Source organism: Mastigoproctus giganteus, chromosome 5 (assembly GCF_048544385.1).
Source record: "Mastigoproctus giganteus isolate SK-2022 chromosome 5, ASM4854438v1, whole genome shotgun sequence".
Taxonomy (NCBI): Eukaryota; Metazoa; Arthropoda; class Arachnida; order Uropygi; family Thelyphonidae; genus Mastigoproctus; species Mastigoproctus giganteus.
The window spans coordinates 11,596,026-11,615,903 of NC_143579.1; the positions used below are offsets into that span (position 1 = coordinate 11,596,026).

A 19,878-nucleotide genomic window follows, 5' to 3' on the forward strand; every position below is an offset into this window, starting at 1 on the left:
CCTGCTAGAAAAATTCCTATATATCATTGACAATACACCCGTCTGCACTGCTCAGAGAACTTCATATCTGACTGCACAATTATCCCAGGTCCTTTTCATTCTCTGCCACTTTGAGTGTAGTACTGTACCCACACAGTTGATATATTTCTCTGGGGTTACTGTTACCCATGTGCAATACTTTATATTTGTCAATGTTAAACTTAGTTGCCACCTCTAAGCTACTCAATGTTTCTAGATCCTCTTGCAGTAGTGTACTGTCATTAATAACCCTGCCAACCTTCATATTGTCTGTAAACTTAGACATTAAGCACAATATACCTTCATCAATATCATTAATAAATACAGAAAACAACGATATACACAACACTAAACCCTGGGGACTCCACTATAACGTTAGTCCACGAAGAGCAGTGTCCATTGATTACCACACTGTGTCTTCTCCCACTCAACCATCCCTTTATCCATAGCAGCATTTTGCCCTTAATGCCATACTGCTCCAATTTGTATAGTAGTCTTCCATCTAGGAAATGATAAATTTGCTTTAGCTTTAGAAATATGGTGCAAATTTATTTAACTCAATAGGCACTGCTCTTCATGGACTGATGTTATCAGTGGAGTCCACCCCTCCCTAGGGTCCAGTGCTGAGCCCATTGTTGTTTTCATTATTTATTAATAATATTGATGAAGGTATATCAGGTTAATTTTGTCAAAGTTTGCAGATGACACAAAGGTTGGCAGGGTGGTTAACAACAGTAATTGGGGTGAACTATACAACAAGATCTAGGAAAGTTGGTTCAATGGGCTGAGAAATGGCAGTTGAAGTTTAACATTGGCAAATGCAAGGTACTGCATATGGGTAGCAGTAAGCCCAGAGTAACTTATCAACTGTGTGGTACACTAAAAGGACAGAATTCTTGGTTCCTGGGTAATTCGATGTCAGTATGGATAAATACTGACATCGAATTGTGAGTTAACGGACTTTGAAAGAGGGATGATAGTGGGTGCCCAACGCATGGGTCACTCTATCGCAGAGGTGGTACAGAAATAACATCTCACAGTGGGCAGTGCTGTGGGCGGAGATAGGTGGTGGATGAACGTGGCCGTCGACGTCTGTCTTGCATTGTTTCAGCCAGCAGGAGAGTGACAGTGGAATAAATCACTGCCAATTTCAACAAGAGAGGTGCCAGAAATGTCTCCACCAAGACCATCGGGTGATCATTAGCCGTACTTGGTTATGGGAGCTGCCAACCCACCAGAGTCCCATTGCTAACACCATGACACAGGACTCTGCACCTCAACTGGGCAAAAGAACATCGGCACTGGACCTTGGATGATTGGAGACAGGTCTCCTGATCCGATGAGTCCCGTTTCCAGTTATTTTGAGCAGATGGAAGGTTGCGTATCTGGCGGAAACTGCATGAAGCTATGCACCCATCATGTCAACAAGGAACTGTTCAGGCAGGTGGACGGTCAATATTTATTAATATTGACCGTCTCTGGAGTAATGGTGTGGAGCGTGTTCAACTGGCACATGTTGGGACCTCTTATACGTCTAGATGCATCTCTGAATGGTCTAGGTTGTGTCCATCCTTGCAGACTATCTGCATCCCTTCATGGTTGTCATGCACCCACAGTGCAATGGACTCTTCCAGCAGGACAGTGTGCTGAGCCACAGTGACTAAAACAAGGTTGGAAAAGCATTCTGCAGATTTTACCACCATGGAATAGCCTCCCTGTTCACCAGGCATGAACCCTGGGTGCATCTTTGAGATGCTGTGAAAAGGTCCATTTGGGCTTTGGATCCTCCACCCAGGAATGTGACAGAATTATGGACAGTGGTGCAGCAAGCATGGATGGAAATACCTGTGGAATGCGTTCGTGAACTAGTGACTCATTGCCTTGCCATGTGACTGCCCTTATCTAGGTGTAAGGTGGGCCTACCCATTACTAGGTAAGTAGGTATCCCATTATTTCTGTCCACTCAGTGTACTATCCTGAGTATAATACCACACAGAGCAGACATGCTGCCAGGACAGCTCATGGGGTTTTCTCAGTGATATATACAGAAATTTCTCTAGCAGGGATAAGGAAGTGATTATCTCTTTGTACAAGGCCACAGTTAGGCTCCATCTTGAGTACTATACAAGTCTGGACCTCACTTTAGCAAAGAGCTAGTTCTGCTGGAACGAGAGCAGAGAAGGGCAACCGGATTGATAAAGGGAACAGAAGGGATGTTGTTACCTAGAAAGGCTTCTATTCTGCAAATTGCAGCTTCTGGAGACTAGGCACTTGTAGGGTTATCTGATTGTAGGCCTTTAATGGATTGAGTAAGCTGAATGTGAATGGAAATCTTCATCTTGCTGAGGCTATACATATGAGTGGACATGAATATAAGTTGAGGAAGGATGACCGCAGGTAGAGATGCGAAATTTGCCTTCAACCAGCAGGCAGTTGATTGTTGGAAAAGGAAGTGGATGTCGTGGAAGTGGATGGTTTGAATAAATTCAAGGAGCAAGTTTTTTTTTTTTTTTTTTTTACCTGATGCTATATAAGCTTGCTTTCTGGCATCATTTGCCACTACTACATCCTTCAGAAAGGGTTGCTAGACAATTCTATAAAGAAAGAAAGAAAAATTATTTTTTTACAAAAGTGTCAGAATAAATTTGCATACCACAAATTTATTTTATCTGAATCTAAATATGTTTTGTTATGGTATTCACTGTGTTATAATTATATTATTTTTCTTCCAGGAAAGAATGGAGTTTTTCAAATGAAGATAGAGAAAAGCTTGCAGAAGCACGCCCTTTAACAGTATGAACTTTTTTTTTTAATATACAGTGAAAACCTTATTCAACACTTATTTTGAGTGGGGGGGGGGGGGAGATCAAGCTTTGCGCATTTAAGAAAACCTTGAATGGAAAGCAAGGCATATGCAATTCAGTACTGAAAGAGTATACTCTTTCTAATTAGATACTACATAGATTATATAATATAGTGTTTTCTCAAAGATTGTGGCATTTTTTGTTCCACAGTTTTCCAGAGAATTTTTTCTCTTTGTTAATTTCCATGAACTTTCTAATCATACATGAAACCAATTCAGATTTGACTGATTAATTAAGGAATTACATTTGTTTGATATATGCATGTGTTGATGTGTGTATTATGAATTGTTATTTATTTAAATTTATTTTACATCTTAATTTTTCATTTACTTTACAAACATGCATATTAACCATTTCAGGCTTTCTTTGACTCATAAATTACACAGACTTAATAATATAATATAGTGAGAGATGAAATTATGAGACTTGTGGCAGAGAGGAAAAATGCATGGGATGCATAAAAATTAACAGATGATGCAGAAGCCTATGGTAGATATAAACTAGTCTGTAATCAAGTCAGAAAGGTTAGGTGAGCTAAGGCAGATTATAAGAAGTCTCTGGCAAAGAATGGAAAGAAAAGTGGCAAAGACTTCTTTACTTATATTACAGTAGAAGGAAGGAGTTGATTGGTCCACTTGGTATCACTGATTTAATGTTAATGATCCTGCTCAGGTTGCAGAAAAACTGAGTAGGTATTTTGCATCTATATTCACGCATGAAGAATTCTTTAGGGAAAGCAACACCAGAGATTTATCAAACTGTAACAGGGAGCTAAATCATTTTGTGATAACTGAGAGGAAAGTGAAGAGAGAAATTGTTGATGCTAAACATTAAAAAAAAAAGACACCTGGGGTAGATGCATTCTATCTAATTATATTTAGGGAAGCAGCAAAGGAAGTAAGCAAACCCTTTGCCAAATTATAATTATAATTACCATTAGCATTATAATGCTAATGCTAATTAGCATTATTATGAATTAGCATAATTCTTTGCTGCTTCCCTAAATATAACTAGATAGAATGCATCTACCCTAGGTGTTGCATATAGAATGCAGATAGAATGCATCTACCCCAGCCATAATTATGAGAGAATCTTTGGAATCAAAAAGGTTCTTATGGACTGGAGGTGTGCAAATGTATTCCAATTCACAGAGAGGGATCAAAGGGTGACATGAGTCACCTTTTGATCCCCCTCTCACCTTAACTTCTGCACCAGGGAAAGTAATAGAGTCCCTCGTTAAAGAAGTAATGCAGGATCATCTGGGCAGGAATGCAATTTATACTGTAGTCACAGCATGGACAGGCATAACGTCAGTAAGTTTTACCTATCGAGCATCATTGCCAGAATCGACGTCTTCGGCTGATAAGTACGTGTCTCTTAACGTAAAATTTTCTCACCATCTACTGCAGACAATGCCTGAGCAAATGTTGTGCATAAATAGCATGCTTTTAAATTCGAAATAACACCCTGATCCATAGGTTGGATGAGTGAAGTTGTGTTTGGCGGTAGAAATATAACTCTCACTTTCGAATTGAAATCATCTAGATGAGGAGGATGTCCAGGAGCATTATCTAATAGAAGCAAAATCTTGAAAGGAACGTTGTTGTCTTTACAATATTTTTCAACCTTGGGAATGAAGCAGCATTTAAACCAATCCTCAAAGAGAGATCCTGTTATCCATGCTCTCTGGTTTGATCGGAAATGCACTGGTATGGTGTGTTTATTGATGCCCTGAAATGCACGAGAGTTTCCAGAATGGTACACACGCAATGGTTATAATCTGTAATCTCTCGCTGCATTAGTCCCAAGCAAGAGTGAGGCCCTATCTTTTGATGCCTTGAAACCTGGCATTGTATCTTTCTCTTTGACAATGTATGTTCAATCCGGCATTTTTTTCCAATACAGAGCAGTCTCGTCAACGTTAAAAATTTGCTGCGTTGAATAGCCACCTACATCAATAATTTTTTCCAACACATCACAAAATTTCTCTGCAGTTGCAGAATCGGCACTGGCAACTTCACTGCATACTTTAATGCTGTGGAAACCAGCGCGATGCTTGAACCTATTAAACCACTTGTTGCTTGCCTCGAACTTGGGTTGGGTTTCACCGTACTTATCCTTAATATCTTCATAAATGCTTCTTGCTTTTGCTTGAATGGCCATTAGACTCTGGAGTACCTGCTTCTGAATCTGATTTTCCAGCCATATTATTAATAGCTGTTTCATCTTCAATATAGCGCCTAAACACTGTTTTGTGATCACTGTTGATCTTAAGTGTGTTGATCCTTTGACATGTTTTTTATATGCGCACTGTCCTTTAAAATAGTATTCACTGTTGCAAGACCTAATTCCCTTGCAATAGATGACAAACTTTGTCCTGCTTCGTACTTCTTATTCATTTTCATCTTCTTTTCTAAATCAGTTTTGTTTCGTTTCCTGGCACTGCCAGCACTTGCACTTTCCGTTAGTCTGTTTCCCTTCATCATTGTGAAATTTCTGAAAATTTGTTTTTTATATGATTGAAGATTTCAGTGAAGGGGAACATTTCACCATAATACCATAACATAAAAACCCACAGAATTCCAGTTATTGGTATTATCGCAAATGGAATAAGATTGAGTTTACTACCCGTTTATAATAAATTGTGCTGAAAAGCCCATGGGTTTGGTACACCCAGGGTCCTGAGCTGGATATCATCATTCTTCTCTTTCTTGGTGATTCCTTTCTACTTCTCTCTGTCTCTCTCTCTCTCTCAAGGTAACTTGGAAATTTTTTTTGGCCAGTGCAGCATAAATTTCAGACTTCCTTGCACTATATGAAATTTATGCAAATTGTTTTTATTGTTTTATGGTAGTGACCTCCAGAAATTTGTTTTAGAAAAATATCACAAAGACATTCAAAATTGATTCTTATAATGGAACATATGATAACGATGAAAGTGTAGTGCAATTTCCACTATAAATATGACCTTTTAGAGAGTTAAATAGCTCAGTAATGTAGCAAAATTTTCAACTTCCAAGGACTTGGAATGAATTACAAAAAAAAAAAAAAAAAACGATATGGCTAGATTGTGGATATAGCTTAGCTTAATTTTAATATCATCAGTCAAAAACAATATGTTATTGGGTTCACATTATGATATTTTCACAATACCTCCATTTATCCCTAAAGATGCAAAATACGTTCCCATATATTTTTCAGTTTGCACCGGCTGGCAAAAACTTACGTAAAGTCGAATTTGCGTGAGTTGAGTATTATGTAAGTGTGGGAGTTCCTGAACAAGCATAGCAACATATAACTTACCTTATAAAATTAATAATTAATCAGAACTGCATGGGGTATATTAAAAACCTCTGCACACTAATTTAACCACAATGTGAAAAAAATCCAAAGTTCCTTACATCCAAATTCAAACCTAGGTTTTATCACATGATGTGGGAGGAGTGGTTATAACCACTATGCTGTCTTGAATGTCAGTGGCTGCAGTACATAAGGGGCGCCTTCGTAGCCAGGTGGGAAGGAGCAGCAGTGCGTAGCGCACGCTTCTTGATTATACCAGGGTTCGAGCCCGTCACCACCAAATACGGAAGATGTGGAAAGGTCGGGGAATGACCACCGCATTTCCCGGAGCAATATGGCCTTAGTTGCTAATGCTCCTACAAACAAAAAAAAACAAAACAAAACAAAACAGTACATAAGGATTTCTGCACAATTCCTTGATGTGCATGTGGCTAGAATCTCTGTAGATCCAGTTGTACGTTGCATAGGTTTGTGTTACTGCATTGTTGACCATCTAGCATCGGTCAACCAAAATCACCTAGAGGTTCTTGACTGGCTTCCATTCCTGCCATGAGAAGGCAGGCCATCTGCCTTCACCAAACTGTAGGACTCTGGGTTTAGAATAGGAGGCAGAAGGTTGTGTTAGAAGTGAGGTCCCTCAAGGATCAGTGCTAGGATTGTTCCTGATTTTTTTTAAATGAGAAATGTCAGTGATGTCAAAATTTGTAGATGATATCAAAATTTGTAGTTATAAGAAAAATTAATGACCGGTATCAAGCAGCCCTTCAAAATCTCTTGGATAGGCTTGGATGCCACTTTATTGATGCTCATAAAGTGGCATCAATGCCACTTTTACGATCGTTTGGTACAATTTAATTTGGCATAGTGCATAGTTTTATATTTCGGAAATAAAAACTTCAAAATAACTTAATATACTTGAAGGAGTTGAATTAAAGACATTTATTGTAGGAGAGAAATTTGAGGGTTACATTACAGGTAGACATTGTGATCCATGCAGTGTAGACAAGTGGCAAGAGGGGGCCCATGGTGTCTATCAATGATTTATTGAATATTTGCATGTAGAGGTAGGGAGGTCATAATCCTATTGTATATTGTCCAAAGGTAATATTCTTCACTTGGAATACTCTCCTGGTATGGAGATCATACTTAAAGAATGACATGAGCTTCTTGAAAAGATCCATAAGCAGAATAATGGGCTTGGTGACATCAGCAAAAGTGTGCTCAATGAGAAAAGACTTCATATATGTGGCCTACATAGTTTGGTAACTGAACATTAGAGGAGAGCGACTGAAGTCCAAAAGGCTCTGAGAGGAGATAGTGAAATGATTGAAGGTGGAATTTTCAGTTATAAATGATACTAGACCTAGGGACATAATTTTAAAATTATGAGAGAAGAAGTGTAGACTGGATTGTTGCAAGTTGAAAATTACCAGAATAAATTACCTCCATGAGTAGTTAAGCTGATAGTTTGGGGAAGTTCAAAGGTCACTGCCAGATCAGCATCTACATGAGAATGGAAACAAGTTGAATATTTTTTTTTTTTTTTTTTTTGCTGGAAAGACTAACAAAAAAAAAAAAAAAAGCGACGAAAGCTGCAAAGACTAATTACATCAATTTCTTATTCAGCAACTAAAAAGCTTTAAATTTGAAGTAAAATTCTAGATAAGTGATATATCCGGGAAACTTATGTAACTACATAAGTTTCACTAGATATATCAGTGGATATTTCACTGTATATATCACATACCTATTTTCTAAATATGTGTTATATCCAGTGAAACTTATGCACGAATAGGACGATGCTGCTTGGATTCAAAAACTCAAGCAGCATCTTCCTGCCAGCATTTCCCATTTTTTCCAGTGCTGAGGTGTAGCCAATGGTGTATCTGGCACCTTACTGGTGCCGGATACACCATTGGAACAAGGACATTAAGTGGAAATCTATTAATTTCTGTAGATATTCTGTACAGAATGTTGTATAATTAGCACTTCTGGTCTGCAGTTTTTGAACATTGTAGGTTAGTTTGAGTTCTTTCTCTAGTAGTACACTCTGTGAGCGTGGTGCTTGGAGCAAGTTATGGTATAAGGAGACTTTGGAATAGGACTCTTGACTTTTGATAGGCTGATCTGAAACATGGGCTGGAAAGTAAAATGTTGTGGATTTCAAGGCCTACTGAGAACCACATGGAACAAGCAAGTACATAGGCTGCGTTAGGGTTATTAAGAGTAAAAACAGGTGTACATATACTTGCATGTACATTAATGCTACAAGTATAGTAAATAAATTTGATGAATTTAAAGTACATCAAGTCATCAAATGAATAAATTGTTGGCATAGCAGAGATATGGTGTTACTCAGACATAAGAAATGTGGAATTTGAATATAGGGAGTACAGAATGGACAGAAGGGGAGAGGCATTTATGCTCTTAGTTAAGAAGAAAAAATCTAAGACTGTGCATCTAGTTGATATGGATGGCCAATTCTGTGTTGAGTTAATTTGGTGTGACATGGGCAGTGGAAAAACAAAAATGAGAGTAGAGTGTGTTGTAGGTCTGATTGACCGCAGTGTGAATAACTAGCAACCGTATAGATAAATCGTGGATCAGAATGTCTTATAATGGGGAATTTTAACTTTCCAGATATTGACTGAAACTTATGTGTTGGCCACTTACACAGTAGCAAGACTTTGTGAATTTACTGGATGGATGCCTCTTTTCTATACCAACATGTTAGATAAGCAATAATAAAAAACAGTACTCTTGATCTGATTGTCAGCAGCAGCAGCTCTTCATGCATTAAGAATCTGCAGATAAAAGAACCAATAGGTAGCTGTGATCACAGTGTATTGATGAGGGAGTTACTTAAAGATGTAACTACTGTCAAGGACATGTGGACTGGCTTTTGTTTTCATAAAGGTGACTGCAGTAACTTTCAAACAGTTTTTAAATTCTATGCAGTGTGACCAAATGATTGTTACCAAAAGCAAATTTGAAGTGGGAAGTATTCGTGGAAGTCGGCATAGAAGCTACTATGCTTTTTACCAACCAAGAGATACTGTACAAGGCTTAGATCTAAATGGATGGCAGGTGTTCTGATGAGACTTGTGGCAGAGAAGAAAACTGCATGGTGTGCGTATAACAATTATTAGGGGATATGGAAGCCTACAGTAGATATAATTTGCAGTCAAGTCACAAAGGAGGTTAGGCAATCTAAGGTAGATTACTGGAAGTCTCTGGTGAAGAATGCAAAGAAAAACTGCAGAAGCCAGAAGTGTATCAAATTCTCAAAGGGAGATAAATAATTTTTTGATAACCAAGAGGAATGTGGAAGGGAAATTGTTGAAGCCTGGCATACAAAAGGCACCTGCAGTGGACAGGATTTATGCAATTATATTGAGGGAGACAGAAACTCTACATTCTTCCTAAAATGAGGTTGCCTTGCAGGCAACCTCATTTTAGGAAGAATGTAAGAGTTGCTAGAATGAGTACAGAGGAGGGCAACAAGATTGGTGAGGTGCAACAAAGGGATCCTCTTTCCAAGAAAGGCTTAAGTTCTGCAAATTGCAGTGTCTGGAGACTAGGCACCTGTGAGGTGACCTGATTCAGATGTTTAAGGCATTGAATAGTTGGAGCAGGCTCACTGCTGATGAGATTCTTCCTCTTGCTTAGATTACAAACCTGAGAGGGCATAAATTCAAATTGAGGAAAGATGGTTGTAGAACAACAGATGTATAGTACTCTTGATCTGATTGTCTCTGCCTTCAGCCAGAGGGTAGTTGATTGCTAGAACAAACTTCCATTGTCGTTGTGGAAATTGATAGCTTAAATAAATTCAAGGAAGAACTGGACAAACTTTTAGAGCAAATGGATGTGTGAAAAAAAATTTTTTTTTTTTTTTCTTTTTGTGGCTGATATATAAGCCTGCTTTCTTGCATACTAATACCTGTAGGAAGGTTAGCATTAGCATTAGTAGAGGCATATTTGTCCAGATGATGATGAGAGGCATATGATGCAAGAAAGCAAGCTTATTCAGCATCAGCCAAAAAAAAAAAAAAAAAAAAAAAACACACACCACTCCCATTTCACCCCTCCGTTCGTTCGAAATACCTGTCCAGTTGAGCTTTAAATTTGTTTAGGCTATCAACTTCAACAACAAGTGATGGAAGTCGGTTCCACCAACCAACCACCCGCTGGCCAAAGGCAAATTTCCGCACATCTATCCGACATCCGTCCTTCCTCAGTTTGAATTTATGCCCTCTGAGGTGATTATTCTGAGCAAGATGAAGAATCCCATTGGCATTGAGCATGCTCAAACCACTCAAAGCCTTATACACCTCTATCAGATCACCTCGCCGGTGCCTAGTCTCCAGACTCTGTAATTTGCAAAACTTAAGCCTTTCTTCGTAAGAGCAACCCTTTGTTCCATTCACTAATCTTGTTGCCCTTCTCTGTACCCGTTCCAGCAGCTCTACATCCTTCTTGAAATGAGGCCTCCAGACCTGTATACAGTACTCAAGATGTGGCCTAACCATTGCCTTATACAAGGGAATAATCACCTCCTTATCCCTGCTAGAAAAATTCCTGTATATCATTGACAAGACACCATGAGCTACTCTTGCAGCTCGTCTGCACTGCTCAGAGAACTTCATATCTGCCTGCACAATTACCCCCAGGTCCTTTTCATTCTCCACCACTGTCAGTGTAGTACCGCAGAGTTGATACGTTGCTCTGGGGTTACTGTTTCCCATATGTAGTACTTTACATTTGTCAATGTTAAACTTCATTTGCCACCTCTCAGCCCATCTGTTCAACCTTTCCAGATCCTGTTGCAGCAGCATAGTGTCAGTAGTGTCCTTAACAACCCTGCCAACCTTTGTATCATCTGCAAACTTGGACATTAAACTTGATATCCCATCATCAATATCATTCATAAACACCGAAAACAACGGACCCAACACTGAACCCTGAGGAACTCTACTAATAACATTAGTCCACGTTGAGCAGTGTCCATTGATTACCACTCTCTGTCTTCTGCCACTCAAACATCTTTTTATCCATAGCAGCAATTTGCCTCCAATGCCACACTGCTCCAATTTGTGCAGCAGTCTTCCATGTGCAACAGTATCAAAAGCCTTTCTAAGATCCAAATATATAATATCAAAGTTATTCCCTGCATCCAGTTCTTTTGTGACTACATCATAGTATCCAATCAAATTGGTCAGGCAAGACCTGCCCTTAACAAAACCATGCTGCGTCTGAGCTATAACTGAATTCTTGTCTAGATGATCCTGCAGTGCTTCTTTAACCAGTGCCTCCATTAATTTACCTGGAACAGAAGTTAAACTAACAGGTCTATAATTACTTGTGTCAGCGTTTGATCCTCCTTTGTGAATTGGGGTTACATTTGCACATCTCCAGTCTATGGGTACCTCCCCTGAGTCCAAAGAAGCTCTCATAATTATGGCTAGGGGTTTGCTTACTTCCTTTGCTGCCTCCTTTAATATAACTGGATAGATCCCATCCACCCCAGGTGCCTTTTTTATGTTTATCCTCAACAATCTCTCCTCCACTTTCCTCCTCTCAGTTATTACAAAATCATCCAGCTCACTGCCAATGTTTACTTTACCTACATCATTCTCCTTCCTGAATAACTCCTCATGCGTGAATGTAGATGCAAAATACTCGTTTAGATCGTTAGCCACCTGAGCAGGATCCTCAACTGTTGAACGATCAATATCCAGTGGACCAATCTGATTCATCCCTTTCCTTCTTGAGTTTAAATATCTAAAGAACTCTTTTCTGTTTTTCTTTGCATCCTTTGCCAAGGATTTTTCGTAGTCTGCCTTTGCCTGCCTATTCTCCTTTGTGACTTGGTTACAGACCAACTTATATCTATCATAGGCTTCCATGTCATCCATTAATTTGTATGTATCCCATGCATTTTTCTTCTCTGCCACATGTCTCATTAGTTCATCTGACAACCATTTAGGCCTAAACCTTGAACAATATTTCTTAGTTGGTATGTAAAGCCTGGTAGCCTCCAAGATTAGTTCCTTGAATGCTTCATCCCTTTCCTTCTTGAGTTTAAATATGTAAAGAATTCTTTTCTGTTTTTCTTTGCATCCTTTGCCAAGGATTTTTCGTAGTCTGCCTTTGCCTGCCTAATCTCCTTTGTGACTTGGTTACAGACCAACTTATATCTATCATAGGCTTCCATGTCACCCATTAATTTGTATGTATCCCATGCATTTTTCTTCTCTGCCACATGTCTCATTAGTTCATCTGACAACCATTTAGGCCTAAACCTTGAACAATATTTCTTAGTTGGTATGTAAAGCCTGGTAGCCTCCAAGATTAGTTCCTTGAATGCTTCCCATTTTGAGTTTGCTGTTGGTAACATCATCAGTTGGTCCCACTGTATAGAATTTAAATACTGTCTCAGACCATCATAGTCGCATTTACGAAAACAAAAACCCTTCCCTTTGCCTCTGATGGTAGTTACCTCCTTGAGTAAATCCCACTTCAACACACTGTGATCACTGCCACCTAGTGGTTCATTTATCTGCAGATTCTTAATGCATGAAGAATCACTACTGATAATCAGATCAAGAGTATTGCTCCCTCTTGTTGCCTCACGAACATGCTGATGTAGAAAACAATCATCCAATAAATCCACAAAAGCCTTGCTAGTGTGAGAGTGACCAACCCACAAATTCTAGTCAATATCTGGGAAATTAAAATCCCCCATTATAAGACTCTCTGATTTACTGGCCCACTCTATTTCCCTGTACAATATCTTATTATACTCATCGGAGTCATTAGGCCTATAGCACACTCCTACTCTCGATTTTGATTTCCCTATGCTTATGTCACACCAAACTGACTCGACACTGCACTGTCCATCGATGTCGACTGGCTTCACTTCCTTGGACTTTATGTGTTTCTTAATTAATAGCATAACCCCTCCTCCCCTACTGTCCTGTCTATCCTTTCTATACACATTGTATTCCCCAAATTCCAGTTCCGCATTATTTATATCTGTGTGATACCATGTCTCTGATATCCCAACAATATCTGCCTTTGATGTTTTGAGCAATACCTCAAATTCATCAAATTTATTTACCAAACTCCTAGCATTGGTGTACATGCAGGTATACATGCACCTGTTTCTATTCTTAGCTACCCTAACACAACCCATTTGTTTACTTGTACTGCAATGACTCCCAGCAGTCTCTGAAATATCCTGCATCTTGTTTTTCAGGGTTCTGCTCATTTCAAGTATCATAACTTGCTCAAAACAACAAGGTTTTGTTGTTTTGAGCAAGTTATGCTACGAGGTAGAATGATTAACATGTAAGTTAGTGCAAATGCATCATTTTAACGTAGCTATCTACCAAAGTAGGTAAATTAATTAATTAAATTGGCATCATTTTGGTTATATCTCATACTGTGACTGCCTTCACAACGAGTTGCCATGTATTGTACTACCTCGGATAAATAACACTTCACCAGTGGAGAAGACTATTGTTATTTATTCTCAGTGGATGCCACCACCCAGACAACACCAGTTTGAAATATGGTATGGAATAAAGTTCTCGGTTATCCTCATATCCCTATTAGACTTAGAAAAGAGATAAAGATGTAGGAAGGTGATAGTAGGAGAGGTAGGCTCCTTCAACTCACACTCAAAGCTCATATATTCTTCGAATAGGCAACGCTTCCCCAGTAGAGAAGACCGTTGTTACCTATTCGAGGAAACTCAGCTCCTTCGACCCACACACACACACACAAAGCTCATATATTCCTCGAATAGGCAACGCTTCCCCAGTAGAGAAGATTGTTGTTACCTATTCGAGGAAACTCAGTGGCCATCAGGGGCCCCCCCAGACGGCACCGTTTCAAAGCTTATTGGCTTCTCTTCGGTGGGTGGGCAGGTACCCTGGTGTTGCAATAGTGACAACGCAGTTATGAAGTATAACTTCACAATATGAGAGATGCCTAATGGTGTGCAGTGATACAGACTAATGTATTTAGGGGCAAAGGCCTCATGCTACGAGGTAGAATGACTAACATGTAGGTTGGTGCAAATGATGCATTTGCACTAATATAGTCACTCCAAATGTTCGTCTAGTTCAGCCTTAAATTTATTTAAGCTATCAACTTCCACAACAACAGATCCTGCTTTCTTGCATCATTTACCACTTCTATTACTACTACTACTACAACAACAACTACAGTTTGCACAGATGAATTCACCAAGTTTTTGGCCAAAATCTGAGTTGTTAAATCACAGCAGTTGGTTATTAATGGCACTCATTGTTAATAATTGCCATTGGTGTTGCAATCCTCATCCAGGAAAAGCAATGTCATGCTAGCATTGGGACATTATTTATTTAAACTATCCAATGTTATATCATTGTCATTAGCAGCTAAGCATGCCTAGACAATATATTTACATCAACAGTAAAGACAGAGATATCTCTTGAGCAGTGAGTTGTGAATGTTCAATGCAGATTGCAGTTAATGGTAGCAGAAGTTCTTTTGCTACCATTAGGGTAGCAAAAGCACTTTTCCTACCTAGGAAATAGGGGATTTCCATGAAATCCCCTATTTCCTTGCAATTTTTATTCACTTTAAATTCATGAATGATTGGGAAAAGTTACTTTTGCTATTGTCAGTAACTTAGATTAGTCATTATACTTTTTGAACAGTGAATAAAATAATTTATTTTTTTCACTGTTCACAGTAAATCAGTCTTTTATGGCAAAAATATGATTTACCTGATTGCTGATATCAAAGCACTTAGTACTGGATTATTCATACAGTCCTGAGTTCACCCTCATAACCTTTTGGCGAAAAACAACTAAATTACTAGCTCCGGTGGTCACTAATTGCAGAGCTCACTTTCAAACAACCAAAAACAAGCCGGTGCATTTCTACCAAATCTTTAGCAAAGCTTGCACATGTACACGTGTTACTTGAATCCATTTGTAGCTGCTGAGACTCTGTACTTTACGACCTCAAATGGATCCATTGTCCATTTGAGGTCGTAAAGCATCATTTCTGGTAAACGATGCTTCTGCAATATTCTCAAGTTTAATGGTCATCACTGTTTTAATATCTTTTTTTCAGAAACAGTGTACTTGTAAGACTTAAGTTTGGTGTCACATAGAAAAGGCATTTGGTAACATTCATATAAATTTGATTGTAGACTTATGTAAACCAGATTAATTTGGTATTAAAACTTAATGTATTAGAAGACGAAAAGCACAAGGCATAATTTCATATGAGTTTAGGTAATAAGCTATATAATATCGGTGTAGGTACATCATAGTTTGCCCATAAATTTGAACTACATATGTACTGTAAAGACATTGTTTTAATTGTATCTCATATTGTGGGAACCTTCACAAGATAACTGGTATTGCACTACTTCGGACGCCTCCGTAGCCAGGTGGGAAGGAGCAGCAGTGCGTAGCACATGCTTCTTTATTAGACCGGGGTTCGAGCCTGTCACAACCAAATACGGAGGATGCGGGAAGGTCGGGGAATGGCTACCGCATATTCCTGGAGCAATATGGCCTTAGTTGCTAATGCTCCTAAAAACCAAAACAAACAAACAAACAAGCACTACTTCGAGTAAATAACGCTTCTCTAGTAGAGAAGACTACTGTTATTTATTTTCAATGGATAGCACCACCCCGATGATCCCAGCCATTTAATTGTGTAAGCTTCATCACCGATGATGAAGCCAACTAGCTTCAAAACGATCGTCTGCGTGGTGGTATCCACTGAAAATAAATAAGTGCATCTTCTCTACAAAAGAAGCATTATTTGTTCAAATTAGTGCAATACCAGCTGTCTCGTGAGGGCACCCACAATATGAGATATAATTAAATAAAAAGATGCCTTTACACTGCATATGTATTCAAATTTATGGGTAAAGAATGGTGGACCTACACTGATATTATATAGTTTATTACGTAAATCCATAACAAAGTATGCCTTGTGCTTTTCGTGTTCTAATACATTATTATTTATTCACCATTTGGCATCTCTCATATTGTGGTAATAACTTCGAAACTGTGATGACATGTTGCATTACCAGGATATTGCTTTTTATGAAAACCCCAAACATGAGAGGTATTAGAAATAGTACTTAGTACTAAGTACTATTTCTATAGTACTTAGTCCCATTTACTATTTCTATAGTACTTAGTACCGTGCTTGGATTGCAGGTTGAGAAAACGAAAGAAGATATTTCTTGACAATAGATTTCAACTTCTCTAAACTGTAATTTTCAGGAAATACATATGAAAACAGCAGTGGAATGAATAAACGAGGAAGATGAAAAGTTGGTTCTGTGAGTTTGAAGTAGGACAGTAAATGGATGTTGGCTCCTGGCAGCACATGTTCAGAGTGTTTTGGAATAGAGAGCAGGAATTATAAAGCCAATTCAGAAGAACAGTGCCCGTAGAAGTATCTGTAGAAAAGGCATGGAGCAGAAACACTACATCTATGAGACAGCAAGTGGAGAGACTCTGTTAGAAAAGAGTCATTAATTAAGCTAACTGCCCCCTTCTGAATGAAATCTAGAAGCCTAAGAGAGGTTTTGGGAGCACTGCCCGAGATGGAACAATATTCCATGGTAGGGCGGATTTGCGATTTGTAAAGAGCGAACAGCTGTTTCGAAGAAAAGTGACGCCGAGAGCGAAAGAGAAAACCAAGTTTTTAGATGCAGGGAAAACAATAATTGTAATGTGCTTGTGCCAAGAGAGATTAGAAGAAAGGGTAATCCCCAAAAGAGATATATCATTATGCCTAGAAATCGGAGTATCATGTCATAGGAGCAAAAGAATCCTTTTTGTGAGATATAAGACAAGACTGAGTTTTAAAAGGATTGAAATCAACTAAGTTGTCTTTGCACCACAGGAGAATTACCTGGAGATTGGCATTTAAGGAATTGGTAGCAGATATGCGAGAAGTTGAAGATGATTGAGCAGAGCAAGGTTTCACAAAACAGAAAGTGGACTGCAATGTTCTACATCGGAATGTTCTACCAACGGAATATCAATATTCTACCAACGGAAGAAGATCATTAATATACATGAGGAAAAGAGTGGGGGAAAGAACTGAACCTTGAGGGACACCGGCATTAGTGGAGAAGTTAGAAGACAGCGAGCCATCTACCCTCACCAACAGTGAGTGATCAGAGAGAAAACTGGATAACCAATTACAAAAAACAGTTGGCAAACCATAAGATAGAAGCTTGTTTAGAAGAACTCTATGCCAAACATGATCGAAAGCCTTTGAGAGGTCAAGAGCAACTGCTTGTGTTTCACTGAACTTTTCCATTGAATTTGTCCATAAATGGGTAACAAGCCAGAATATCACAAGTGGATCAACACTGACAGAATCCATACTGGCGGTCGTTGATCAGACAGAAGGATTCTAGGTAGTTTAAGAGTTGGTGGTTAATTGATTTTACCATTACTTTTAAAAAAGTAGAAGTAATTACAATGGGATGATAATTGGATGGGAAGGATTTGTCACAATTTTTAGGAACTGGCTGGATATGAGCAAATTTCCAAGCAGAAGGAAAAACACCTTTGGAATAAGAAAGTGAAAAAAGGCAGCAAAGAACAGGAGCAAGTTCAGGGGCACAGGTTTGGAGAACAAGGGGAGAAATACCATCAGGACCTGGAGCTTTCTTAGTATCAAGATTCGTCAAAATCCTTTTGACAGAAGACCACACTAGGCATTGAATGGGAATGGTGGGAGGTGTTTTACCAAGATCATTAATACATGAGTTGGAAGAAAAATGGGATGTTAGCAGGTAAGCTTTATCCTTGGCTGAAGTGACCGCAGAACCATCTGGTTTTGACAGAGGTAGGAGCACAGATCGGCAAAACTTGCAGCCAATAGCTTTGGAAAGAGACAAGAATGTTTGGGTACAATTAGGGCAAGAAGCAAGTTTTCTACTCTTAGCCTGTTCAAAATCTAGTTTGGACTGATTAACACATATATTTTAAGTAATGTCACAGTCTTCTATATGAAGACTGATATTACTTAAAATTAAAATTACTATTACAGTTATTTACAGTAATATTTACAGATTTTCTTGTGATATTGTGTTTTAACTTTTGTATATCATATTTATATATTCAATTACTATATACAGGGTGATTCACTACCAGTGCGACAAACTTGCAGGAGGTGTAGGGGACACAAAGACGAATCGGAATCACATAGCATTGCAGGGTCCAAAATGCCTTCGTCCTACGATAGGAGGACATTGAACGGGAGGTCGCATGAACAGCGATCCCGCTGGAAGTCGGCATTTGCGAACCATTTCTATTGAAGAAACCAAGTAGCAAAATCCCTCCGGAGTGGATAATCCCCAGGCTCCATTGATTGGAAACATTGCAGATGGTATGAACTCATTTGGTTTGTTGACATTATCCTCCATACAGTGGATTTGGAAATACCCAATCGTTGGCCTATCGCTCGAGTACTCGTACTCAGATTGCCTTCTGCAAGACGTAGGGCATTCTCCTCATTGTCTGGGGTCCTCTTCGTTCGCTCTCGATTCATGGTACCTCTCGTGAAACAACCAGTCTCACGTAACCTGTGCACACGTGCGAAAATCATATGAGGAGCACGACTGTGCGGGAAATGTTCCTGGTACAAGCTCAGAGGCAGCAGTGCCTAGCACACGCTTCTTGATGAGACCAGGGTTCAAGCCCCTCACCACCAAATACGAGGATGCGGAAAGGTCAGGGAATGACCACCGCATATCCCGGAGCTACATGGCCTTAGTTGCTAATGCTCCTAAAAATCAAACAACAGCAACAAGCGCAGAGTGGCACGCCCGTTACAGTCTGCAGCTCCATACGTGAGGTGCATGTCGCCCAGTTCAACGTTTAAATACTCGTCCATCCTACTGCCTCGGGAACCGGTTCACAAATGCTGAATTCCAGCAGGATCGCTGTTCATGCGACCCTGTTCAATGTCCTCTACCGCATGACGAAGGCATTTCAGACCCTGCAATGCTATGTGATTCCGATTCGTCTTTGTGCCCCCCCCCACACCTGCAAGTTTGTCGCACTGGTAGTGAATCACCCTATGTATTTCTCATATAATTTTCCCATAAAAACCTGTAAAACGTTTATTGCAGATAGGAGCAGCTAAGCGAATACCAGGTGTAAGTGCTTCAGCAGTCCTTCGTCTATTAAAATTTGCCAAAAGAAAAAGGAATGAATATAAAGCATATAGTTATGAATATAGATAGTGTGCATTATTTAAATTATTAGAAACCTGTAAATAAAGTTAATAACTTGTACTATAAAATGTCATTTTTTTATTTAATAAATAAATTAGCAAAAATGGTTACTTGAATGGTCTGAGGTGTCTAATCAGGGAGAGAATACCCCTATTCTGTTACTTGGAAGCAAGCTAACAGATTACACCACAAGAGAGTGAGGTGTAATCTTTTTTTTTTTTTTTTTTTTTTTTTTTTATGAGAACCCCAAACACGAGAGGTATTATAACCTATAGTACTTATAAAGGTTCCATTGGAGAAGAGACAATCACCAAGTTGTGATCTGAAGTGCCTAAAGGACCTCTCACTTCAACCTTTTACTTAGAAGGGTTGTTTGTGAGAAAAAGATCAAGCGTATTGGCTGTATGATTAGGA

The 19,878-nt window shown here is 39.0% G+C and overlaps 1 protein-coding gene across 4 annotated transcripts in view; it reads left to right on the forward strand.

Annotated features, from left to right (window-relative positions):
- LOC150085171 (5-taurinomethyluridine-[tRNA] synthase subunit MTO1, mitochondrial) overlaps window positions 1–19,878 on the forward strand; it is a 421,026-nt gene that overhangs the window by 193,034 nt on the left and 208,114 nt on the right. For all 4 annotated transcript variants that reach the window (XM_090373908.1, XM_090373907.1, XM_090373910.1 and 1 more), the window contains exon 16: window positions 2,751–2,811. In XM_090373908.1, coding sequence (XP_090230034.1) covers window positions 2,751–2,811 — 61 coding nt within the window. The remainder of the gene's footprint in view (window positions 1–2,750; window positions 2,812–19,878) is intronic.